General features: G+C 38.4%; 2 protein-coding genes across 2 annotated transcripts; one reads left to right on the top strand and one right to left on the bottom strand.

The window, feature by feature from the left end:
* Nucleotides 1–2,857: 2,857 nt before the first annotated feature.
* suclg1 (succinate-CoA ligase GDP/ADP-forming subunit alph) lies at nucleotides 2,858–21,077 on the bottom strand. Its single transcript, XM_084005413.1, has 9 exons — nucleotides 20,958–21,077; nucleotides 18,082–18,182; nucleotides 15,569–15,685; nucleotides 15,073–15,285; nucleotides 14,109–14,166; nucleotides 13,542–13,625; nucleotides 11,219–11,370; nucleotides 7,291–7,479; nucleotides 2,858–3,068 (listed from the first exon to the last, which is right to left on the bottom strand). The coding sequence occupies exons 1-9, from the start codon at nucleotides 20,989–20,991 to the stop codon at nucleotides 3,042–3,044; spliced, it is 975 nt and encodes a 324-aa protein (XP_083861539.1). The 5' UTR covers nucleotides 20,992–21,077; the 3' UTR covers nucleotides 2,858–3,041.
* A 1,241-nt stretch (nucleotides 21,078–22,318) lies between these two features.
* cisd2 (CDGSH iron sulfur domain 2) lies at nucleotides 22,319–25,836 on the top strand. Its single transcript, XM_084002054.1, has 3 exons — nucleotides 22,319–22,528; nucleotides 24,455–24,669; nucleotides 24,779–25,836. Exons 1-3 carry the CDS (start codon nucleotides 22,426–22,428, stop codon nucleotides 24,866–24,868), a joined length of 408 nt encoding a protein of 135 aa, XP_083858180.1. The 5' UTR covers nucleotides 22,319–22,425; the 3' UTR covers nucleotides 24,869–25,836.
* Nucleotides 25,837–25,919: the final 83 nt, after the last annotated feature.

Raw genomic sequence — 25,919 nt, 5'->3', positions numbered from 1 at the left:
AGCACCGTTCAACTTCTCCTCACATACATTAGTCATAAGGTGTTACAGGGTGCGTAGGGACACTTGTGGAGAACCCCGCTGAGTTCATTAGGGCCGTCGTCTGCCTCGTGGAACAGTCCCGTTCCCTCGGCTCAGACCAACCACTCCAAGCCTTTGGTCTGACGGAATAAATTGCCGGTCTCAAGGTCGTCAGATCTTTAAACCAAAAGGATGACATCAAAAGTGAGTGCTGCTTTGTCATAGTAAGGTTGAAAATGGTAACGCAGCTTTCATCCATAACTCAACATTTCAAGGCTTAAATTTGAATGAATGAACTCAATGGGAACAAACATACAAACTTGTACTATATAAGCTAAGATTTGACCTGATGTTTGGCGCACAAGGGAAAGAGAATATGAATTTTGAAGTTATTTTCACCAACGTTAATGTTACCATATTTATTATTTTATACTTGTATTGAGTAGATATATTGTGATATTGTTAAGGCAACAAACTCTGCAATCAACACCGACCATCTCAGATGCTATAAACGCAGCATGTGTGCCAATGTCATAGCACTGTATACATTTTTTTTTTAATTGTTTTTGCTACTGTCAATTAACTTAACAGCCTTCCTGATTCCAGCTGGCACTAAAGATGTTTCCCCAACATCCACCAGCTTTAAGGCTCTATATGTGAGCTCCACCATCTTATGGCATTGCATTGTGGGACGACAGTGTCCTCACTTTCTTTTGAGATTGTTTATTTTGTAACTTTTTTCCCACTGTCCATTAATCTTACACTGTGTGGAATCTTTCCAAACTTGAATAGTGTTTGACTAATAACACTCATCAGAAATGTGACCATTATTTGTTTTAACTAGATGAAGCATCATCTACTGTGGGACACAACAAGTGATCAACAATAACAAGATAATTACAGAGTTAAAATGGGTTTTCTCCAAACTGGGTCTTGAGATGTCTTGTTTAGTGCGACTCGTGATTAGACAAAAAACGGGGAATTAATCAATTTTGTAATTGGCTTCACATGATGGAGCAGAGTTAAAAGTTTCATTTGGGAACCTGCAAATAGCTGCACTAAAGTTGTATAAAGTTAAACAAAAGCAAACAAACAGCTAAACACCAGCAGAAAGCAAACTTTGGCCTGCTTTACATCTTATATACAAGTCAAAGCAAAGCAGAACACAGCTTGGCAACTTCTGAGCCTCTAAACAAATAAGCTTTCTGTTCCACTGTCAGTCATTATGTTAATTCGCTAATGCAGATTAAAAAGTAATTGTTAACAATGTGTACACAAAATAATCTGCCTTGGCTGACTGCTGTGGAACAGATAAGAATAGGCTGTAGAGATGTCCGGCGTAGGGCATTATATGCTTCATTACACACTTTTCTTCCTCGTGTGTTCATTTGAGGAGATCCAGTAGGAGAGGAAGCGACTGTAACCTTATCGTCCTCTTTCATTCCCCTCCGCTCGCTCAGATTTCACCTTGTGTACAGTAATGAGGTGTTAATCTAACCCATGGCTTGTTTGTGGAATTGGAAAGATTTGTCTTCATTAGTGGCCGACCTGGAATTTTGCTCTGAATATTCACACGTGTTGCATGTTAACAACCCGGGGTCTCGTTGGTCAATTTACAAGTTTATTTCTTTTTCTTTTCCTTCTCTTCACATATGGAACTAAAAATACCTGCTATCTGAAAGGTGTAATAGCTGTGAGGCTGGATTCCATACACTAAGTATGTAAAATAATGCAATGTTGTGGATGCTGCAACTTTCAAAAGTAGTGGTGCAGCTAATGATGATTTCTATTATTAACCGACAATATTTTCTTAACTGATTTAAGTACTTTTTAAAAAAAAAAGCCCTTACAGTTTTTGCACTCAAAATCATCTGATCATCATTTTGTCTGAAACAGTTTCACAGAAGACAAAGAACAGCACCGAATCGTCTTTAAATTTGAGAAACTCAGTCTAGGGGAACAAATGACCAATAAGCGCCATTCAGTTACAATCGTTACCGGGGAGTCCGTTATTTATTTACCGGGCCGTTTACTCCTCCATGGCATTTTGTTCTCAGTGTAGCGCATTATGTGGTTTAATAAAGAGTTATTGGGATTGAGGGAATACACTTTTCTAAATGATTAGCCAGCTAGAGGGACCATGAGTTCACAGTTCTCAAACCCTTCCACTTGTTTTGTGGAGCAGTTTATACTCGAAGGCTGTTAAACGAGATGGATGGTGCAACACAGCTAATAATCTTCAACAGCTTCCTCCATTTGACTCTCCTGCTCTTGCAGATCAGCGCTGACAAGACGACTTGCAAAAAGGTCCTGAAAATAGTCTTAATTTCAATGGAATCCCCACAAAACAAATTGTTTCTTTAAATAGTAGATCTGCTCATAGAATATGTATAGCAGGTTGAGAAAAGTTATTCATTTACAATCTTTAAAATTAAGATCTAAAGCACCTTCATCTTAACTCCGTACATACCATATGTAACTGAGAAGCTACCTTTTGTATCCCATCTGTTCCTTTACTTATGTGACGGTATTTCAATAAGGTAGAAAGCTGGAGAGATCATTCGATAATTAGACCCCATATGAAAGGATAGAAACAACACAGCAGGAAAACGATATGAGAAATAGTTCTTATTCGGGTGGACAGCCAGTGAAATGAGTGATGGAATACGTCTTACAAGCAGGAGTATAACAGAACGAAAGAGATCACCGAGATTACCACGGCATCCTTCCTTCTGCCGTCTACAGCGTGCGGAGGAGGAAACACATCTATAAAGCCTTGACATTGTATACAATGAGTTCTTCATAATTCCATTAGGACACATGTTTTATTCTCTTGCGATGTGCAAGGTACAAGTTCATGGCAGAAATTACAATATAAACACTGCGTGTGCGCATTGTAGTGGAGATAATCAGGGTTCATGGATGCTGTCGGGCATATCCACCACTAGAATCAGGCTGCTCATCTCAATTTCAGGGTGGAGGGGGGGGGGGAGGGTAAAAGGTTGGTTGCCTTCTCGCTCAATTTACAACATCTTCCTCTTCTCAAACTCCTACAGGAGACGGACAAGAGAAAGAAACAAGAAGACATCAAGAAAAATGGAGTGAGACAGAAGTGAATGATTTATTCATGCCAAATTCACAGCCTCCGTTTTGATCCTGGGTATCAGAACTGCTGTTAAGGGAGGGGAAACGAAGGCAGTTGGAGCTCTGGAGACCCTATTGTTTATTTTTTGTTTTTTTTCCTGGAGAGTACGTATATCGTAGCGTCGTTGGTGTCCACTTGTCAACGCTAAAAGCAGCTCACTTCCTGTGATTGATAGAGGCTACACATCTGCACAAAGATCTAATTTATGCAAGGTTACAATTGAGTGTTTATCAGCACAGTCCAACCATGTGACTACAAATGAGAAGGCATTATGTTAGCCATTAAAAAGGATGTCGCTATTTACATATTCAATTTGGGGAATATCACACAAACCGCAGGATGATAGAATATGCCGTTCCCCGAGAATTTTTCCATTCCAGAGGGGGAAAGTAACTTAATGCAAATGTCATTTATCAGGTCTGCGGAACACACAAGCCCTCATGCACATGTTGGCCCAGTCCTCTGTGGCGTGTGGATGCGTGAAGGTCTACTGCCACCTTGAGGAGGAAATCTTTTCACGTCCCTGAAATGCTTGAGAGGCAACCTTGGCCTCTCTCACATGGACATTTCTGGTTAGGATGAAATGAATGAGGAGACATTTGGGAGGGGGGTGGGGGAGATCCTTGCTTTGCAGATGATGTTGGGTAAGAGAGAGAGACAGAGAGAGAGACAGAGAGAGATGCACAGGGTTCAGTAATTAGGGACAAAGCCATAGAGGAGATCAGAAAGAAGAAAAAAAGAAGTGATGGGATGGAAAGAGCGACAACAGAAGGAGGAGAGTGTGTGTGACATAAGCAGACAGATGCTTTGTTGGCCCAAGGTAGCAGACAGTAACTCAGGGCTACAAGACAGCCATCATAGCACCAAAGTAAAAGCAGAGTTGTTTGTGAGGGGAGGCAAGGCACCTGACAAGGCAAGAGGAAGTGAGGGGAGTAAAATGAGGAAAGTAGAGGTTGCCACTCAAAAGGGAGGTGGGTGGAAATACATCTGGGTAGAAACTGAGGACAGCGGAGAAAAACGTTAAAGAAAAATCAAGACATTTACAAGCTAGTGGTGACAATGGCTTCAACACACCTGGGGCCAGATGTATGAGGGAGGCGGGCATCATAAATACGGCCTGCGTGCGCCGCCTTCAACGTTTGAATTTATTACACATACAAGAACTGGAGATTAAATGCGTTTTTTGCCTCCGTTGCACACATGGGAATACATGTGCACGCAGGCTCCACTGTGAATATTGAGCAGGACACGATAAAACTATCTGCTTTTGCGATTAGGAGTTCCAGATATTTTGTAAACAAGTAAAAGGTCATAATTATTCTACCTTGAATATGAATTAAGTCCTGCTGAGATAATCTCATATCTTTTTCTTGCTCCAGTAGCACTGAACATTCCTTTGCATATCACTCCTAGCGCTTCACATTTACATTTTTTGATACCATTTGCCATTTTCATTGTTCATATTTTCTTGATAGACATTGTGTGTCCTACATTAACACAAATTCATCTAACAAGAAAAAAACAGTTTAAATTTCTTTCATTCTAGGATTTCTGTGTTTTTGTTTTAGTCCGCTACTTTCTCGCTGTATTGAAGTAGGGCTTAATTGAAAAACATTACAGAAGCTTAAATAGCCGATGGAATGTTACACAATGTCAGCACTGAGCTTATTAAACATACAACATTGCTGTTACATAGTGCGAATATAATTCTTATGAAGATACAGAACTGAAATACAGTATATGTCAAGAAGCATAGAAATGAAAGCATAAACTTTAAGATTCGAAGACTTTGAGATATTTTAAAAACTTTCCAGTTTAGATATGAGACATGAACTGGTTTGTTGACTGCTCTTTCTTGCCCTCCTTTATATTGCAGGAGTTTTCTTTCCGTTAAAAAAACCCTTACTTTGCATTTCAAAGGGCCCAAGGTCCAGGCCGGATATGTTGTAGTTCTAATAAACTCAGTGCTGACGGTATGAGTTCACCTACTTCTTTTGAATGTTTTCATTTATTTATGAAACTGTCTGCAAGGTGTGCATTCGACATTATGGAAGAAAACAAAAAACAAAAAAAGATCAAAGGAAAAAATTATTATTTTGTCAACTGGCTAGAAGGGAAAATCGAATAGTTTCAACACAGCAATACACAGCTTGCCACATCCTGGTTAAATTAATTTACACAGATTTGGTAATGTGCATTGTAAATATTATTATGATGAACAGTGTGCGCGGATGCATTTATGCAACTTTGAGGACAAAATGATCTTGAGCAGTTTGTTAAATTTTATGTTCTACCACTCCGAGCTAAGCGCCCCTTATGTCTGACATTGGTTTATTTAGAACTCCCACAAAAAATGTTTGATAATGTTTGAAGTACTTATTTTTAAATTATTATGGTTTAACACATTAAACAGCCACTTGAAACACAATCGAATGAATGAGAGTTTGGACAAGGAGATCGTTTTGTTCAGCTATGATTTTTCCAAAACCGGTTAAAAAGCAGCCAAAGTAGCTGTATGTATGATTGATAACCCTGGAATGAAAAACTTCTGCAGAGACATGTTTTCAACACTCGAGTCGAGGCTCATGCAGGTGAGCGAGAGAGCTGGGTCGTCACCGTTTCTGCCCACACCCGAAGCATTATGCCTACACTCCCGCCACTTACTTTCCATTACAGCGCTCAATGAGATTAACAGAGATGTATGAATACAATGTGCAGCAAAATGAGCAACCCCGTCGCACGTTTTTCATCATTACACACAATGATTATGAATTAAACTTTGAGGCGGAAAAAAAAAAGTGTGTAAATCTATATCCGCGTGCAGTAGTGCCAGCAGTGGTAATGAAAGTGTAAGATGATGAATGGGTGTAATACATGCTTTCACTTTTTATACATCTTGTTAACAGTGCTTCCCTAGAGATAAATTGAAATAAAGAGGCAGGGGCGCCAAGTCAGCTACTGTCAACACGCGTTTATTAATTTCTGCCGTTCTCTTCAGCCTCTCTTTACAGCATATTAAAAGTTCAATCTCAAACAGTGCCACTCGCAGATTTTTGATTTATTTTACAGTAAAGCCTCTCAAATCGGTAACTGCTCGTTCATGGAAGACGGTGCTACAAGTGACCTTGAGTAGTTTCGTTTATTTGTATATGATTTTTGTTAAGAATACTGTATCAATTTTGGCAATTCAGAGTAAAACAATGGAGCACAGAAATGCATATTTGTTATCAAGTGCTTAACATTTTTCCTGTTTGTTTTCTCCTTGTATGTCAAGCCAACATCATGTTACATTTGAATTTGACAGCAACACTGCAGACAAACTAAAGAGGGAGGCAGAAGATAGAGGTCAAGAAAAGTAAATTCATTAAGAGCTGAGATTAGATTGATGGAAGCAAAAACCATCAACATCTGAGGGATTATTATTTGATAGTGAGTTAAATATTATTTGGAGAGTTACCATGGGAATGAGCATTTAAAGCTTGTGGATGTGATGGTGAGAATGCAAAACATAAAATGTCAGATTTTAATAATGTTGGGTCTTTTGTAAATAAAAGCATCTTTCAGACACAAGTAACATCGCTGTCGTATCACATCTGTTAGTTAGAAATTAATTCCTATTGTTCATAATAGATATAAGCTTAGGTAAAGATTTTAGTTATATAAAGCAACGTTATTAGAGGAGGGAAGATAAGGAAACGTTACCAGGTTACTAATTTGATAAACCCTTGAAAGATCGCACATAGAAATGCTGTCCCGTCCTCTTGCACACAACGAAACAGTACAAAACTCACAGCAAAACATATGTTGAGTATCAAAAGTAAATGTACTTATTAGGCAGAATTGCCCCAGTAATATTATTGAATTATTTATTCTAACATGTAAGCACAATTGTAACACTCTTATCGTAAAAAGTACAATATTAACCTGTAAAATTTTGTGGAGTAGAAGTATAAAATAGCATGAAATAATACCATAAAAAATTAAAGGAACATGCAGTTCACAAATGGTAAGAGTACAGTACTTAAGTAAGTCAATTTACTACTTTATTATAGCAACCATCACAGTTCATGATTACTATTCTTTAAGGCTCTGTATCCAAAAGTATCCTGCTGCAACAAAGGACTCACCTTGAAAATAGTACTACCCAGCTGGGCAGGGGACATGCTGACCACAACTCCAGCTGACTGGAGGGCTGTGATCTTCTCTTTGGCTCCCCCCTTTCCACCAGCGATGATGGCGCCGGCGTGGCCCATCCTGCGGCCAGGAGGAGCGGTTAGCCCCGCGATGAAGGACACCACAGGCTTTGCATTAGCACCCTGGACATAGAAGAGGGAGAGGAGGAGGAGAAAGAAAAAAAAAAACATGAGTGTAAAAAAAAATGTGAAAATGAAAAAAGAAGAAGAAAAAGGCGCTCAAGGGAAAGTGTGAGGATCTGAGTGCAGTTAGCAGAGCAAAGTGGATTAGGCGGAAGGAAGGGAGCACAAGGAGGGAGAGGGTTGTATAAAAATAGGCAGAACTAGCTTTCTGCACCTGCATTATATGCATTAGAAATCAAACACCCCATGCCCTCCCATTACAGATGATAACAGCCTTGTCTAACCAGCCATCTCTGTCTCAGCCTGCATTATTAAAACAAAGGGTCAATCAAGCCATTTAATTGCATGGCTTGCTGTATGACTAGATAGGGGCGAAGGCTCCTGCCATTTCATATCATCTCATTTCTGAGATGGTAATTAGTCATGCAGGCAGTGATTAGCTCAGTGCCCGTCTATGCCGCTTGCTCATTGATTGATGTTACGTTCAACAGTTAAGATCATTTCCAAGGTGAAGAGAGCTAATATTTCATTTTCAGCAATAGCATCATAAGCAAGAGGGACAGAGTGCGTGCGTGCACGTACAGCAGATAATATTTCATACTTAGGAATAACAATATAATTGTAGGGGACGCCGCACAGACACACGCAAACACACAACTCGCGTACACACACACACACACACGGTCTGGCAGAGCGCTTTCACACAGTGAATGTGTTATGTTCAACAGCCAAAGCAATACAGCGAGGTCCTTCAAAAGACACCCACTTCTACCGCAATTTCAGCTCCAAATTCAGAGCCGACACACTGGCAGGAACAAGATGGCAGGAGCGAATATAAACTTGAGATGACTTTTAATAATTAAGACTCGCAGGATGTATATCTGCCCGGGAAATGTCGAGGACCTTGGAAAGGAAATGCGCAGCTAATGAGACGTTAACACTTGCGCATTTAACAGGAACATTTGGAGAGGGGTAAAATCACTTTAAAGTGCTCTAAATGTGTTACAAGCATCTGCTCTGTGCATTGAAATATATAAGCACAAACTAAATTAGCACCAAAATCCACTCCGTATTCAGAAGTCAAATCACGTACTGAATAAACAAGCGTCATATCGAATCAAGTCTTAAATCTACCTCAAACGAAAGAGGTTTAATTACTCTATTAATCCCTGCCTCCCTTGGTACCGAGTACTAACAATGCATACAGGGAGGGGAGTTAAACTATCATTCACTTTACCCGTCTTTTGTCTACCACTGTTAGCAGTTCAGATATACTACCTTAATTAATAGACCGAGTCTATGGGTGCCAACATGACTGGAGGAGGGCTTTGTTGTATGAACACAAAACATACATTACACTCGAGCTTAAAACAGCCAAACGGAGTCAATTATGCCCCGATGAACATGAAAGGTAGGCATGAATAAAACTGCCATGTGTGCCTACATGTGGAGCTCAGCAACGCTAGCCTTCCCCTAGGCTACACGCCGTGTTGGTTCTCAATGTTATTTCCACAGAATTACAAGGGGTTTAGCTAAGCTCAGTGGAGACAGGTCAGGCTAAAAATCAAGAGGTTGAAATGGAGAGAAAAAAAAAATCACAAGACTTCCAGCTTAGGCGCCAAATACTCAGAGCTACTTGATATGCATGAAGCAAATTGCAATATGGTTATTCTGCGTGAAACCTATTTCTGACTTCAGAAAGCTTTGAAACTCTGGCAATGATAGACAGACCTTTGGTACAGGTAACTTTTAACACCATATTATGTTGGCAGGCATTGCAGACACTGATTAAGACTGAACCTTGAAATATACCCTGCATCATAAAATCTGACAGCAAAGCCTTGTGGGAAGTATAACGTTGTTTTCTTGTATTTTACAAAATTAAGTTGACGGTAAAAACAGTCTGCAGTAACTTAACTGTAACACTGATAAGATACTAAAATCAATACTACTTCCTCAAATAGGAGTTCAATATATTTAATGTTGCATGACACAAATCAATCATGACACTGGGAATTCAATTTCGCTGAGCAGAGTGAACTGAGATGTCCAATCTGGCAGAATTTGTCAAGTTAATGTGAAAAGCAGCATTTTAAAAAGCCTATTTTCCCATTTAACTTCTTGCTGTGATTGATGATGTCCTACTGTACATGAACGCACGATCTTCGACCAGAGTTAAGTTTATTTCGCATGAGATACTGCTGTAGTGAAAAAGAGGTCATGCCAGGTTATTCTAAGGACCAATCAGGATTTAGTTAAATTTGATGACGTAGCCTGATAATCATCAGCTCGACAGTACCCGCCAAATGAGCGCATTGCAGAGCGGCGGCCATGAGTTGACCAACAACTAACGCACAGGTAGACATTATTCCTCTATAGCTTTACACTGCAAATAGTTGTTTGCCGCTATATTAATGCTCTCCTTCAGTAAATAATAGGGAACAAAGGTGTGTAATAAGGTTATATTTAAGATTGAAAGTTTCCAGGGGCTTAAATTACCCAAAGACATAGTTCTGCAAAACTGTATTTATCAATAAGTAAGATAAGGTGATAATATTGACCCCAAAAAAATCGACTTCAGCCCAGAAGTTTTATTTCCCCATTCGCCCTCTAAAAGCAGAAGAAAGTGTCCCATCATGCATAAGTATGCAACACTTTGACAGATTTATATTGCCTGTTCAAGGTTACAAATATATATATAAAAAAAACATATATACAACAGATCAATGAGCTAAAGATCTTATAAAGCAACTGCTGAATTGGGAAAATCTCCCTGATGATCAGAGAGCAGCACGTCTATCAATAATTTGGCTGAACTCGCCTGCTTCTTTCCAGCTCCACATGTGAAATCACATGTGGGCTGCCCTGGGTTAGCGTGTTGGTCATGTGTATTGAAATGTCTAAAAAGGTGCATTTAAAACAAACAATGTCTGCAGACTACTTTCTGCTCTTCTCGACTATATAGGTGTAAGTACACTGTTATATGTATGTTTGACTTTTAGCAGAAGATCTGTATCTTACGCCCACACTCTGCTGGGCTGTTCCATGCACACGTTTCATTTAAACTGTCCTTCGCAGTCAACAATCTGGGTGAGGGGGTGAGGTGGTGGTGGTGGGTTTTTTGTACTTTATTTGTAGAGTGAGAGAAGTTATTTTCCTGAGACGCCAGCAGGAGATTTGCATGCATTAGAGCACCCGAGGGCAAATCAAATCCATTTCTCAGCTCAAGAGCGCCATAAGAACGCACACATGCACAGAAACAAACACATACACTGACAGAATTAACAGATTAAAAGTAATCTGCTGGGAGCAGAATGCCATGTACAGGCCTGGGGAAGTTAAAAATGTGGATTCCAAGTACGCAACCACTTGGTTTCATAAGCCAATAAACACCCTACTGCTCTTTATCACATGTGGGCATCACAAAAAGGTTCACTGCTCGTCAACACTGCGGATTTCTAGAACGTGCCCTGTGAATCATACCTTCATCCCATCTGTCACTCTCTTTCTGTATCACACGGACAGGAAAGTGAGAGTGACAGTCTGAGACTGTGATCAAAAAGACACTTTGTTCTAGACCTACAACAACCGTTTCCACTGTTCACTACAGCTTATAGATTTAGTCTAGAAGATCTAGTTCACTTTTTTTTTTTTGTATATAAACAGATACATCTGTGAAGAGTGCCGTTACTAGGAGTGTAAGGTAAAATAATGGGTGTCCAGTGTGTTATTTCCTTACTGAGTTGTGCTGTTTAAGATACTCCGCTGCATTCTCTTCAGCATTGCCTCCGATTTCTCCAATAAGGATGATGCCCTCCGTCTTGGGATCCTGCAGGAATACCTCCAGACAATCGATGAAGTTTGTACCGTTGAAGGGATCCCCGCCAATACCTTGCAGGACACAAAGCAAGCACTTTGAATTCCCAAGACTGAAAGGATGACTCCTTTGAACGTTTGACGATCACGTTGCATTTAAGTGGCAGAGTGGAACAAGAAGCAGGTGGAACCTAATTTTCTGTCAATGTGGTTTCATAATCAGCATTCAGCACAGTTCTTTACTTGGATTGTCCAAATCTGAACTGTTTCATGTTAGCACATTACATGATACTTGGAAGGTCCAGCATTATTTGACATAATCAGCGACATATTACACATTTCTTTGCTAAAGTAGTCTCTGTACACTGTAACTACAAGCGACCCCTTTGTTAATGTAAAATCCATATATTGATTATACACATGATATAGAAAGTGCAGATTAGCAACTCTTCTGAAATAATGTCACACTGAACTGAGGTAAGAGGAGCATCATTCTTTCAATCTTATTTCAAAGTGACTTTAAACATTTGTTTAATCTTATAACTGTCCCACTCCACCTTTATCTCTGCTTGAGAGTTTAATGACTCCTTTCTGTTCCAACCAATATGACTTACGACGCTTTTCCAAATCACAATGTTCCAATAATCATTTTCCAAAATAATTTCCACTAAAAATCCCACCAGGATCTATAAAAGCATGGGCAAACCTCCCCGAGATAAATCTTCACACAAAAACGTCCCCTAGATTTATATTCTTACCATTAAAAAAGCTGGCAACACGAAGAAAAAAAAATTACATGAATACTAATCAAAGAGAAGCACATTACCTGCAACAAAGATGACACTGATATTAAATATTGTATTAACTGTAATTTGCCGTAGCCCCTAGGTCATACAAGGACTTAAGAAGTCACTAGCAGAACCACCAATAAACCTCCTTAATGAACTCTACACTATTTAATACTGTTGCAGCACTGGCTTTATGAAGTCTGGCTAGAGGACACTCCATAATTAAAAAATGTCTAAATAATAATGAAGCCAAGTTGTTTTTCCAGTTAATTTCGGCATCCAATGAGCCCTTTAATATAGATTTTGTGGTAGAAATTGGCCAAAGGAATTTGTTTTCGTAAAATAGTTCATCTTTATACATGATGTGTTGCCAAGAAGTAATAGAACTGGGCATAATGGTGTCATAGCAGTAAGCCTAGATAGTTTGATGGAATTAAAACAGTCCCAGTATATATTACAGGGGCCCAACTGATCATGTCACTGAGAATGACAAAGGAGCGACGCAAGATTGACGAGTGAATAAATTCAGTTAAGAGGGTTTCATTTTTGACAGCAAGAATCATTCATTTTATTATCCCAGCTTCCGGTCATGCTGTAGAACCGCATGTGCTGTTAATCCGCAGCAGAAATCAGTAAATTGCAGAAATGAGGTTGTGGAAAATTGCAGAGAAGAAAAGTAAGGTAATAACAGGATGACCAGGTAATGGGAAGTTTCACAGATCTACTCTGGAATTGCAGTAATTACCGTTTTACCTGCAAGTCATACAGAACCATGTATGGATCTACCAGGTTTTAAACATTTAGCTGCTCCAGGAAATTAAAGTTCAATCTCATCAAAAAGGATCATGAATTGAAAGAGAAGAGTCAGCTAAATGTATTTATGAAACCAGCGCTCTCGGAATCGTTTGGCTTCGAAAGGATATTCATGGAATACTTTACAGCAAGGTCCTTCAGCTTTAAACCTTTTTGTTTCATGTGATAATGTAATATAGAACCACGGGAGATGAAACGCACTTCCTTCAAGGTGTCAGGACAAAGACATTTGAGAGTTGACATCTGAGCCACTCGATCCGTGTGTTCAATCTCAATGGAGCCCTTCAAAGATCTGACAGGAATATTTTAACCAATAATCAATATATACTTTTTCACTGCAAAGTGCGCTATTCACAAAAATACACCAGCATCTCATGAGTTCTGGTGGAAAGTGAATTTGGTACATCACCCATGCGATTAACAGATGTATAGAAACATCAGAAAAAGAAAAATCTCCTCCATTGTTTTCTGTTCAATTTCCTCAGCGTCTTCTTCCAACAACTTATAAAGCAATGCACTGTATCAGGATCAATTTGTTACTTCAGTGGCGGCTAATTGCTTGTTTTAATATCATCTGAATATAAAACTAACAGCTGTGTTACTGTGTGCTAAATTTAAATTCAATATGTCTCATTAATAACCTACCAATACAGAGTGACTGGCCCAGGCCGACTTGAGTGGTTTGGTGCACAGCTTCGTATGTCAGGGTGCCCGATCTAGACACAATGCCTGAAAGAAAGATAAAACAAGTTAATTTTATTTGTAAAATCATGACTAAAACACCGCACCGATCTAGGGTGATTAAATAACTTTTCATACAGATGTCATTTTCTGTCCAACATTGACTAAATCGTTTCCTCATGACAGCAAAAACAAAATAATGTGCCGCTCTGCAACAGCTGTTCTGTCTATTCTTTGGGAATGATGCTTGAGTTAGTCACAAGATTTACTATAAAAACAGACTTGTTTATTGATCAACAGCAGCACACGCTGCTTATCAAACTGTCAACAACAGAAGTTGGATCTATGATTTAACTCCAGCGTTAAATTTGGGAGGAATGAATTCCACTACACTTCAATCATTTACAGATTGGAGTTGAAGAACTCTCAGCAATTTCTGATTATAGACACAAACATGTAAGCTTGAGCAAATACTCCAAACAGATCCAAGCAGAGAATTTAAAATTTAAAGGAAAAAATAGGATATCTCACCAATTCTTCCCTTCTTGTGAATGTGGCCTGGCATGATCCCAATCTTGCACTCTCCAGGCTGCAGGAAAGATACATTTTCAGTTTTTAATTAAAATCAAGAACATTTATTATGACGTGTATATGATTGAGTTTTTCTTTTTATTCTACTACTTGCTCAAAATCACTGCTAATTTTGCATTACTAATCAATGTCCTTAAACATGTCTTAACTGTAGAAAAACCTTTATTATATTCCAAAATTATTGAACTTTTCTCGATGCCACAAGATCACTTTAAATAAACCCAATCAAACTCAATAGTTATTCACTGCACACATTTGTCAAAATGCAGTGTTTGCTATACTTTTAAATCCAGAAGATCTGTGCGATTCACATCAAGTAAAAACAAACGTACTTGTTTATTACCAAAAACACAGAAATAGACAAAAACAACAACACAGTATAAGTACATTGTGCTCCTTTAAAGGATTTTTTTATTGCCTTGCATTCACAAAAGATACATTCATGCATACAATCTGAATTATTGCTGAGAGGAAGATTGCACTTTCATCTCTCTCAGCCACAACCAAAAATAAATGGAATTACCAGCCTGTGGTTTTATTCCTCCAACAAGTCAAGCTGCAGTTTACATCCATATCCGTCCAAAATGTCACCACTTCATCATTTTATCCTATTAGACTTTTGCGTGAAATTGTCATAAAAAGCATATTAATGCTTTATGGCTGAGAACAGGTTTGTGGGGTCACAGTAACCTTGACTGTTGACCACCAAATTCAAATCAGTTGTTCCTCGAGTCTAAGAGGATATTTGTGCCAGATATAATTAAATTTCCTCAAGGTGTTCCTGAAATATCATGCTCACGAGAATGGGACAGCTGGACGGACGGACAACCTGAAATCAGAATGCCTCTGGCCGCGGTTGTCTTAACGTGTGTGTGTGTGTGTGTGTGTGTGTGTGTGAGCTTACATTGATGACTCCCGGGCAGTTGGGGCCTATGAGGCGGGTGGCGCCCTGGCGCAGGAGCTTATGTTTGACTCTCACCATGTCCTGCTGGGGGATGCCCTCAGTGATGCACACCACCAAGGGGATCTCGGCATCAATGGCCTCAATGATGGCTGCTGCCGCGAACGGCGGAGGTACATAAATCACAGTGGCATCTGCCCCTGTGCCCTCCTTTGCCTGAGGCAAGGAATAAAAGGTATTAGTGGTGCATTAAAAAAAAAAGAAAATTATAAAGTTATGAAATAGTGCCACCTAATGTTTCTTAAAAGAAATCTTTAAAAAAGCTTCACAGTCCCTCACAGGACATTAACAGCAAATCCATATCACTATATATATATATATATATATATATATATATATATATATATATATATATTTAAGCGGAAATATTATTTCCACTTAAATATATTAACAATTCTACAAAAGTACAACCACAGATGGATAAGAAGTCAATACATACCTCCTTGACTGAATTGAAAACTGGCTTGCCAAGGTGTGTCTTACCACCCTTGCCAGGGGAGACACCTCCAACTAACTGGGAGCCATAGTCAAGAGACTGCTGACTGTGAAACGTTCCCTACAAGGAAAGAGGAGTCAGTGTATACGGGTGTGTAATGAAGTGGGGTACAGCCACTTTCTGTGGCGTCATCCTTGAGAAATCATTAGAGACAGCGAGGACGGAGGAAATATGCTGCCATCCAGGATTAATCACCTGTGCTTCTGAGTAAAGGGAGGGATACAGAAGTGAGGCTGGGTTCTTCAAGGGGATTCAACTACTGGTAAATATCGATGAGGAGAAATCAAAATGCTCTGGACAAATAAAAAATGATTTGAGCTTAGTCTATTCTCCTGCAGAATATTTGAAAACAAATCAGAAGCAGTCTTGGATATTCTCCAAAAAAAAAATTAGCTCTAAAAATATATTTCACACACTGTCACTTCCATGGAGGCTATTGGGAACCTGTCATGGCGGCGCTGCCACAGCTGAAAGATTCTTGACATTTAAGAAGTTGATTCATTGGCTTCAAACCAAACAGAAAAAACATATAGTTTACAACTTTGTCCTAACTTCAGAAGATTATCATAACATTCTTTTTTTAAAAGAGTGTATGCATTTTTTGCCATCATTTATAACTTGGTGTGGCTGTCAGTACCAATAGATCAACTACTACACCTCAAACCCAAAGATACCAACATGTCATGTAATTTTTATATAGGGAAACATGTATGTACATAGATATATATAAATAAAAAAAGAGTAGCCATAAAAAACAGACTGTAGATTGAGCTTCAGGTCTCATTATTAATCTTGGAAATAGCAACTTTGAAAAGAAGTCTTGTCAAAATGCAGTTAAGTGTTTGATTATTTTACCCAATGTAAACTTCATACAGCTACAATGATGAACTGTAACAAGCAGGTACATAATTTCTATGGAAAAGACTGGAAGTTAATGTTAAAGCATCTTTATGTTTTGAAAAGCGCTATAAAAACAAAAAGTATTATTATAATAAATATGTGTATGGTACGTAAAGAAAGGGAAACTGATGCTGGTATTCTCAGTCAACGGCTATTACTTGCTGTTCATAGTGTTCCGTGTACAAATATCACATGAGGCCTCATTTGAAATGGAAAATAAACAAGACAAAGCAGCAATAACACTAAAGGGAGCACACAGTGTATTTATAAAAGGCAAAATATTATGAGTGATTCTCAGTTGAAAATGAATTTCCTGTTGGACAAATCCTATAAGTTTGAAGTCAGTTAATTACTGAAGATGTTGAAACAATATAGATAAAGTTGCCAAGGGTCTTAACCACAATTTCAAATTAATGGCCTTCATGTAAAATGATAACTAGCCTATTAAGAGGAATTAGAAGCTATGAATCAGCATCTTTACCCCAAATCATAATATACTTGTTCACCTTCTGCTAACTTTGCTGTTTTTTCCCATCATTATTATCGGAAATGTTGAGACAATAAATTTGTAAAATTGCCTGCTTATCAAGCCTGAAAGACGCAACAATGTGCACTCAATAGCACTCGCTTCATTTCTCATCCCTTTCTAATTACCCGGAGTGTTCACTGGAACTATATTTAACAACCTTTTATAATGTTCAGGAGAAAATGGAGGATGAAAAATGGTATGTGTGTAAGGACAGTGGGGGGATATAAATCTATAAAGTCCACGTTTCTGGCTTGTTGAACACATTTGGCAAGATTCCTTTTTCTCCTTGACTAAACACGGTTTTAAGTGAATCAACTGAGATTTTTCATGCTTTCACATGATTTTTTTTTGTTTTTATTACAGGCTTTTAAGGGAAAGAAACAACTCTCGCAACATGCACACTATGAACAGCAGGGTTAACACTAGAAACAAATTAACGGTTCAGGACAGCATTTACACATATCATTAATCTTATTATGAATAATAATTGATCTCTCAGATCCAATATTGGCTTTACTCCCAATACACTTCACCTGAAACTCTTTAATTATACTCGATATTCATTTAATAGATATTTAACTGGATCTAGTACTGAAAATTCTGTGTTTCTCTATTGTAGACTATCTACTAATGCTTCTTCTGTCTTTTTTTTTTTTTTGCTCTTCCTGAGGTAACAGAAGAGTTTCCCCTTATCTAAATTGATTGTCTAAGGATAGAGGCTGGTGCAAATAGTACAGTTTTTAAAATATCAAAAGACAAAACTGAGATTTAAGGTAATATAAAGAAAGAAAACTTGGTTTGAATTGACATAATTTCTATCATTTAATAAAAGGTAGTTGTGAATAAACTTTTACAATCTCTCATCTCTGGTGATCTTAGTCATATAGAAATTATTCGATGTAGAAATAATGAGGAATTGAGCGTGTTGAGGAAAAACTGAGATTTCTCAACAATATTACAGTAACCCAATCTGATGTGCAAGCAATTCTAATACAATTTGGTGATGTAACAAGTGGGCAGTACAAACCTGCTTCCCCGTGAAACCTTGGCAGATGACCTTGGTGTTCTTGGTGATGTAGAGGTTCTGCCTGGAGCCTGTATAACAGTGTCTGACTCCACTCTGCTGCACTACATGGAGAAAGAGAAAGGGTTCATAAGACAAAAAAAAAAAAAAACCCAAATTAATTTCTACGATACAAAGTACGTGAGTAAATACCCAATTTGTGAATCTTAGCTTGATGAGTACAAAACATCACCTCGGCAATTAGTCCGCCTTTTTCAGCCTTGCTGTGTGTACTCATGCAACAGCGTGGTTTGTATACAGCCTAACGTTAGCATTTTATTTCACGCTTCAACAATCATAAAAGTGATGCTCATTTGTAAAGATCATCAAAATATATCATACTCTTGTGTTTATTGATCGTATTTTCTGCAATAATCCAAAAAAAAACATTTGAAAATCTCATTGGCTTTCTATCAAGAAAACCAGTGCAATGCTTACTTTTTGAAGATGGCCTACAAAAATGCTGTTTATCTGCAAAACACTATAACTATACTTGAATGCATTTGAAAGGTAGATTAAAAAAAACTTTCATTTAAAAAAACGTTTGGAGGTGTAAAAAAAAAAAACAACCCCTTAAAACAAAATGACAATAACAAAAAAATCTGTCTATCCACTTTTCTTCACACCATATTTTGGCACCAATCTCTTTGCTTTGTGATAATCTTTTATTGTTGCTGTCCTACAATTTCAGATTTTCTTGATTGTACATGGTAAATGGATTGCCTTTCGACCTTACCGGACAAAAGCACTTTACAATTTGCCTCTTATTCATACAAACATTCTGCCATGCAAGGTGCTGCCCAACGAAAACCAGTGGCTTTTCAAGGACACCAGTATCTAGTCCCATGGCACTTATCAAGTGGTTCGAGCAGCTGCAGACAGCTTTTTTCAAATCAGACTTATGCACACAATAGTATGTAGCAGTTCAGGTCAAAGTGCAAGTGTGGAGGCCCTGTCAAGTTGTATTGTACTGCGAGACAGTTGATAAGACAAATACCACAGTTGTTGTATAAACAACCTCAGCCTACAGTTAAAACTATCATCATGCTGCACAATCTCACTATGAGCTACTGTCGACATAATACTGGTTTGAGAGGTCTTTTAACTGGGTCTTCAATATGGTTTCGTAGTCTAACGTCACATCAATTTTGTGAAATTCTATTCTATGTCTGACTAAATAAACAAACGTCAAAGGTTAAAATTGGTATCTTGTGATTTTTCAGGAAGAAGTGATTCAAACTTTTCAGTCCCTGAGTTGCATGAAAATTGTTGAAATCAGCTTAATATTCAGCCATGACATTGAAAATCCTTTAGAAAGCACTAAGATTCATTTTTTCTACTCCAACACAACAAATACTGACAACACTGGTGTCCCTTGGCACTCCTCTCTCCATCTCACTCCCGTTTCCACGACTGTCTTCCAGCAACAAGTCGCATGATACAATAACAAACAGGAATTGAAAGTTAAAGAAAAACATTTCATTTCTCTGTATGGAATGATCCTTTCCATAATGATTCCAGACACTTATTATAATCTGAGCCTGCCAGTAGCAAAAAAACAAGCACTTTTAGTGAACATAAATTGAAGGTGAAGAGTTTCCTCAAGTCAATGAAATACAGCCAGTTTAACAGCTGCCATATACATCGCTGTCTGTCAACACTGGAATTATTTCGAAAATTGTTGACAGTCACTTGAACACAAAAAACATAGGAAAACCAAAGTTAGCTTTTAAGTCACTACTGCCGAATGATGTAACACAATGATGATTGAGGCTATAGCCCATCGATAAAAGCCCTTGCATTTGCAGTAGTACGGACTGGGTGTCTGTAGTGACACTGCAGCAATCTCTCTATGTATGATCCAAAAACACACATTTACACCGCTTATGAAATGTCACCCAGGGAGCTGGGAACTTGCCTTTTACCACTACTTTGACATTTTTTGTTGACCACTTGATCAACTAATAAGGCAAAAAGAAGAATTAAAGCTGATGACTACTATTGATCTTATATGTTCTTGAAGCATAAGACTCTACTTTATTCTTCTTCTTTTTTTCATTTTAGTTTGACAAAGTAAGACATTTTTGTTATTATGGGCAATCAAAACAGAAGCTTCTAACCAAGTTGCAATAAACTAACATTACTAACCCTGACTGACACTGAACCTTGGTCTACTGTCAGAGACAACTTATCAAAGCCCATTGTACAAAGTCCAGTTGTCTACTTTAGCTCAATGTGATTGTGAAAGTTATTAAACTCTGGCTGTATCTTAATGATCCAGCAAACTGTAGTTTTGCCAATGCATACCCTAAAGCAAACTTAGGTTTCAAATACCTAATAAATAAATACTGCAGTACTACAGGCGGGTTGAACAGGTAATTTAGCCTTTTTAAATCATTGTTGGAGGTCAAAACACATGAACCAACGTTACTTTGACAAAACAACATGAGCATGGTGAATGGACAGGCTACATTTAGTACGGAGGACATGCAAGGTCAAAAACCCGTAGTTGCTCCGGCCTGGGAGCAGGCAGCTGGGGTCACGAAGTAAGACTTCAGTTGGACGTTAGCGAAAAGCTAGTTAGTTAGCTGACCGCTAACTGGCAGCTAGTTATAACAACATTGGACGGTTGGCAGGCTAATGTGGCTAACTAGCCTGGAAGCTAACTGACAGCCAACCAACCGAGGAGGGCTTTGCTAGCCAGTGACAATATTGTGCGAGTCTGCGAAGCTCGGCTAATGTAACGTTACAACACTGAGCCAGTGAGTATACTTGTGTTACAGATAATAAACTGTCAAACATTTCACGTGATTAAAACCAGAATTGATCAAACTACTTACAAAGCAGCCTGGCAAACAACCTGCTGTGAGACATCTTCGGACATTCACCAATGACACCAGAAGCCGAGGACCCGACACACGGATTTTAGCTGACTAAAAATACCCTGCATTTTAAAATGAGCTTGAAAACATTTTCTCGTTTCATAATAAAGTCCTAAGTTGCCGTATTGTGCATAGTTGTCCACCAATGGGTTTAGATATGGGCTTCGCATGAATAGTACACAAGTACATGACATTTTCTAGGCGAAAAAGTAGCCTGCTATGATTCACAATGCATTCTGGGTTATGTAGTTGTATACAGAGTGCGTGAACGAAATCTTGCCAGCACTAGAGGGCGCAGGAACCATAAAGATAATTTCGGTAGACTAAATGGACTCGGATTGCCCTAAACTTAAAAAATAGAAATAATAATTTGAAAGTTTATTCTTGACCTTGAAAATTAAATAAATAAGTTAATAAAAATGTGCAGAGATCACTTACTTGACAATAGTTATCACAAACTATCAGTTTGTGGTAATTCTTTTTTTTAAATACATCTTTTTAATTATTAGGCTCATGGTGGTTTTGCTCAAAATCCATCTCAGTGAACAGAAGCTCTTGTTCAAAGTGGCTGTGACAGTAATTATCTGTATAGGAAAAAGATGAGCTGCTAACTTTAACACTGATCAAAATATTGAAGAAAGGTCACTGTATGGTGGAGAGCCTGCAGGTCCTTTCAGCAGTTAATGGGTAAAGGTCTACATGATTTGGAGCATTTATTTTGCTTCTGAATGACTGTCAACATGGCAATAGTGCTTTAAATAACAAATAGTAGAACCCTATATATTGCACCTATATAGTACCACGATTTGATGGTTGAATACACTTATTGTAAGTCTCTTTGGATAATTCTTAGCTAAATAAATGGTATGTAAAAGATGTAGCCTAATTATGTAGTATAGATAAAAAAAAATGTGTCTTATAATTTATTTTGTCAATCAACTTTGTAAGAACATGAAGTCCATGTGCACATACTTTATTCTATTACAATTATTATTATTATTATTATTATTATTATTATTATTATTATTATTATTATTATTATTATTATTATTATTATTATTATTATTATTTGTCGCAAATTACTTGATTTATTTATTTAACCCAAATTAGCTGCTTGGAAGCTGACATTTACAAGGCGTACCTGAAGAAGAGAGAACCCTCCTCCCCCCATCACGCCGAATTCAAGCTGTCCAATCAGGAGCCACCAACTCCTCCAACGTCGATTGGTCACAAACTCCAGCGTCACGGGTCGTTGTGACGCATATTCACGAACATTTCAACGCATTTCTTCGGGTTGTTTCCCCGTTCAACGACGAGAGTTTACGTAGCGTTGACAAGCTGCGCACCGAAACGTACGCAATGACATAAATGAGCCCCAGGAACTACCCGAGTCAAACACAAAACCTGCAGCATTGAGCAATTCAAGATGGTTTTAGAATCTATTTCAAGGATAATAAAAGTCCAGCTGCCAGCCTACCTCAAGAGGCTTCCGCTTCCGGAGACGATCGGCGGATTTGCAAGGTTAACAGGTAACTAACTAACTGGCAGCTGTGTTGAACTTCTGACTGTCAAGTGAAGATGACTTCTAGACCCACTTCTCAGGCACACAGCTCTTTATTTTAGCTAGCCTGCAAGCGGACACTCAGCCACAGGCGTACGTGGAGGTTTGCTACCAAAACAGTGTTTGTTGTTGTGTTTAGGAACACCGTCGACTCAGTAATGACCTTAATAAAGTTTTACTCTCCACAGTTAAGTTAGCTTTTGTGCTTGAAAGTTTCACATACTTAACCTGTCCTCTGTTGTGCTGTGTTTGCCATCAAGTGACGCACAGGTAAGACAGGTAGTCCTAGAGGGTACACACACCTCATCAAGTCTGTGGACCCATCCTATGTCCCCATACCCTCATGGCCCCCTTTTTCAAAACATGGCTTGTCACCTTGGCCGTGGATTATTTTCTGGTGCATTACAAATCAAATGATTAATACAATAAATTATGTAAATAATCTTAAATTGCTCTTTAAAAATTGAAGCATGGCAAACTTTGATGTTCTGTTTTCAGCAGCTATGGTGAGCTCCAGCTGGATTATTGTTTTTGTCATTTTTAATTCATTAAAACACATTTTATGGCATCAGTCTCTATGGATGCACTGCTCCAAAGTGGTGGATTGGTATCTGCGGAGATACTGACCTTAATGAAGTGGCTTGGGTTTCAGCCATAACATAAACAATCCAGTGTCTTAAACGGTGTAATTCTAAAAGTCAGTGTTACATTAACATACAACCGATGTCCACGTAGTGCGGTACACAGGTTAACGATATGGATCCATGCTTGGTATTGGCAGATACTGACATGAGGTATCATAATCAGTATACAGAGAGAGAGCAGTGGTAAAGACCAAAGCAAAGGTCCATCGTGAGGCAAACTTGACCTTTCAGCCAACACAGGTCTTTGAAAAGTATCACATTTAGCCTAAAAATAGCCCCAAAAAGTGAAAAGGGCTGAGCTAGCCCTGCATTACTGAAATGATCCTGTGATAATTGACAAGCGACAGCCATTTCAGTTGTACCTCTCTGAGAAGGCTGTAAAAGCAAAAACATGCACGACACACAACGGATGGAATATTTCCGTGATTGTGGTACTTTGTTATGATTCATAATGCTTGTGAAAGTCTTTCTATGATTGGCGTTTATGAAGTCTGTTTCTGAAGTTGTGTTTTCTGTCATAAATTAGCAGTTTAGTCAACCACAGCAGATTAGAAGATTTATTAAGGGGCCCCTATGTGAAATATAATTCCTTAAAGAGATTAAGGATAAGTATTGTCCCATTAGACATCAAAATCCTTTTACTGAAAGTATTTTAATTGCCATAAGAGTATTATGATATCTTCCAGGAGGTGGTTTATAGCCCCTTGCACGATTACATAATGGTGGTTAATCCTCACTGTACGATGGGTTTTCCCAGAGCACCTTTATGAACACTTGTTTTCCTAATTGGATGTCGGTTTGCCATTGAAGTAGAGCTGAAACTAACTCATTTTTTTTTATTAATGATTCAGTATGTTATCTTCTGGGTTAATTAATAATTGAGTCTTTAAAATATTTGAAAATAAAGAAAAATGCCCACTATAATTTCCCATAAAAATGGTTATGTATGCAGATAGTTTAGTTCAGCCAACAGTCCAAAACCTAAAACTATTTAATTTACTTTCATGTATGACAACAAGGAAGCAGCAAGTTCTCAACTTAGAGACGCTGGGACCAGTAAATATTTAGTATTTTTGCTTAAAAAATTACTCAAACTCAGTCATTTTCTGCCAATTAACAAATGTATTAATAATTTCAGCCCTAAATTAACATGTCAGGCGTTTAGAATGTATAAGCCCCGGCCCCTATACTAGTATACAAGGTATGCCGGTGTTACTGTTTGCTAATGTGTAATATGTATGTGTCTGTAGTGTCAGAGTGGCTCCGTTTGCTGCCTCTCCTGGGTATCCTGGCCTTGCTGGGCTATCTGACCATTCGCCCCTTCCTGCCTAAGAAGAAGAAGCAGAGAGACAGCCTGATCAACCTGAAGATCCAGAAAGAGAACCCGAAAGTGGTCAACGAGATAGACATCGAGGACCTGAACAGCGCAAACGTGTGTTACTGTCGCTGCTGGCGCTCCAAAACTGTAAGTTGTACTTCTTCTTTATGCGTATGAGATAACATCTTTTACAGCGGGGTGGAGATGAGTGTTTCGGTGTATTGATCAGCTTACATTGAGTTCTTCCTTGTTCTAGTTTCCTGTTTGTGACAAGTCACACTTAAAGCACAACGAGCTCACTGGAGACAACGTGGGACCCCTCATACTCAAAAAGAAGATTCTATAATCGACCGCTGATGGGAATGTTCCTCTGACCTCCCCAGTCTGTAGTTTTCATAGTTCACAATTTGTTGTGTGTTTCTGTTCTCTTTTTATTTTAACAGAAGTCTTGGACTCGCCTTGGTGTCATGTTTATGTTGCTCAGAAATATGGACGGCCAGAGTCTTCATTTGAAGTCCTCAAACACCTAGAAATCTAAAATTCCAGTCTGATTGTGTGAAAACTGTAGGTTTTAGGTTCGTACATGGCATCATGCATTTAGAAAGCCATTTCCGTTTCTTCTTTTATGGTCCATTGTTTACTTTTATTGGTAACAGAGCAGCCTTTTATGTGACTATAAATGCATTTTTTTTAGTCATGCCTCACTCTTTTTGGAACCAATCGCAAATCATCGGGACCACTTTGAGAGGAAAACTTGAAACATAAATGTGGTCACTTTATGACTTTCAATATTCTGAACCCATCAGGATAAAAAAAGTTTCCCGGTTAAATGAAACACTTAATACTACTCTGACCCGTAATCAACAACTTGTTCTGTACGTCTTAATTTTGCCCGATTTTTTTTGGTATTTTGCCTGTGTGCCAAATTTCAACTTACCGTTGACTCTTTCACGATGTGTGATATTCTCATAAGTTATTGTGTATATGGGAGGCTACCTATTATTCTTCAAATGGATTTTTGTTCAAAGCCTTTGTAAACATTTGTTTTACATTTGTGTTCAACTCTGTTACCTACAAACATTTCAAACCTCTAGGGCTTTAAGTAATATCCAGTTCTACAGCTTTGACCTCACTATGTGTTGAGGTTTCAGTAAGTAACATCTGCGGCATGAGAATTTTGCTCTGTACTGTTTTTTTCCCCCCTCGAGATTCTGTATTGTCAATGACTGTATATAGTTGACCTCCTGCTGGAATATTCCTTGTTGATTCAACGTTTTCTACATAAATGGATTGTGTCGTCAGATCGGAACTTCATGAATGATTGCGTTTATAATCCCTTTGTGAGAGGATGGTTTTAATGATTCACTCTCTGATTCATTTGTAATCTGTAAAAAAGA

Source organism: Eutrigla gurnardus (genome assembly GCF_963514095.1).
Source record: "Eutrigla gurnardus genome assembly, chromosome: 3".
Taxonomy (NCBI): Eukaryota; Metazoa; Chordata; class Actinopteri; order Perciformes; family Triglidae; genus Eutrigla; species Eutrigla gurnardus.
The sequence above is the reverse complement of the archived record's forward strand: the minus strand, read 5'-3'. Positions and strand labels throughout refer to the sequence as shown.

Excerpts from the sequence above, each read along its gene's own strand:
- cisd2 (XM_084002054.1), top strand. The coding sequence starts at position 22,426 with ATGGTTTTAGAATCTATTTCAAGGATAATAAAAGTCCAGCTGCCAGCC. Across the intron at positions 22,529-24,454 it reads CGGATTTGCAAGGTTAACAG|TGTCAGAGTGGCTCCGTTTG; the intron begins GTAACTAACTAA and ends ATGTGTCTGTAG. Across the intron at positions 24,670-24,778 it reads GCTGCTGGCGCTCCAAAACT|TTTCCTGTTTGTGACAAGTC; the intron begins GTAAGTTGTACT and ends TCCTTGTTCTAG.
- suclg1 (XM_084005413.1), bottom strand. The coding sequence starts at position 20,991 with ATGTCTCACAGCAGGTTGTTTGCCAGGCTGCTTT. Across the intron at positions 15,286-15,568 it reads TTTTCAATTCAGTCAAGGAG|GCAAAGGAGGGCACAGGGGC; the intron begins GTATGTATTGAC and ends TCCTTGCCTCAG. Across the intron at positions 11,371-13,541 it reads GGGCCAGTCACTCTGTATTG|GTATTGGCGGGGATCCCTTC; the intron begins GTAGGTTATTAA and ends GTGTCCTGCAAG.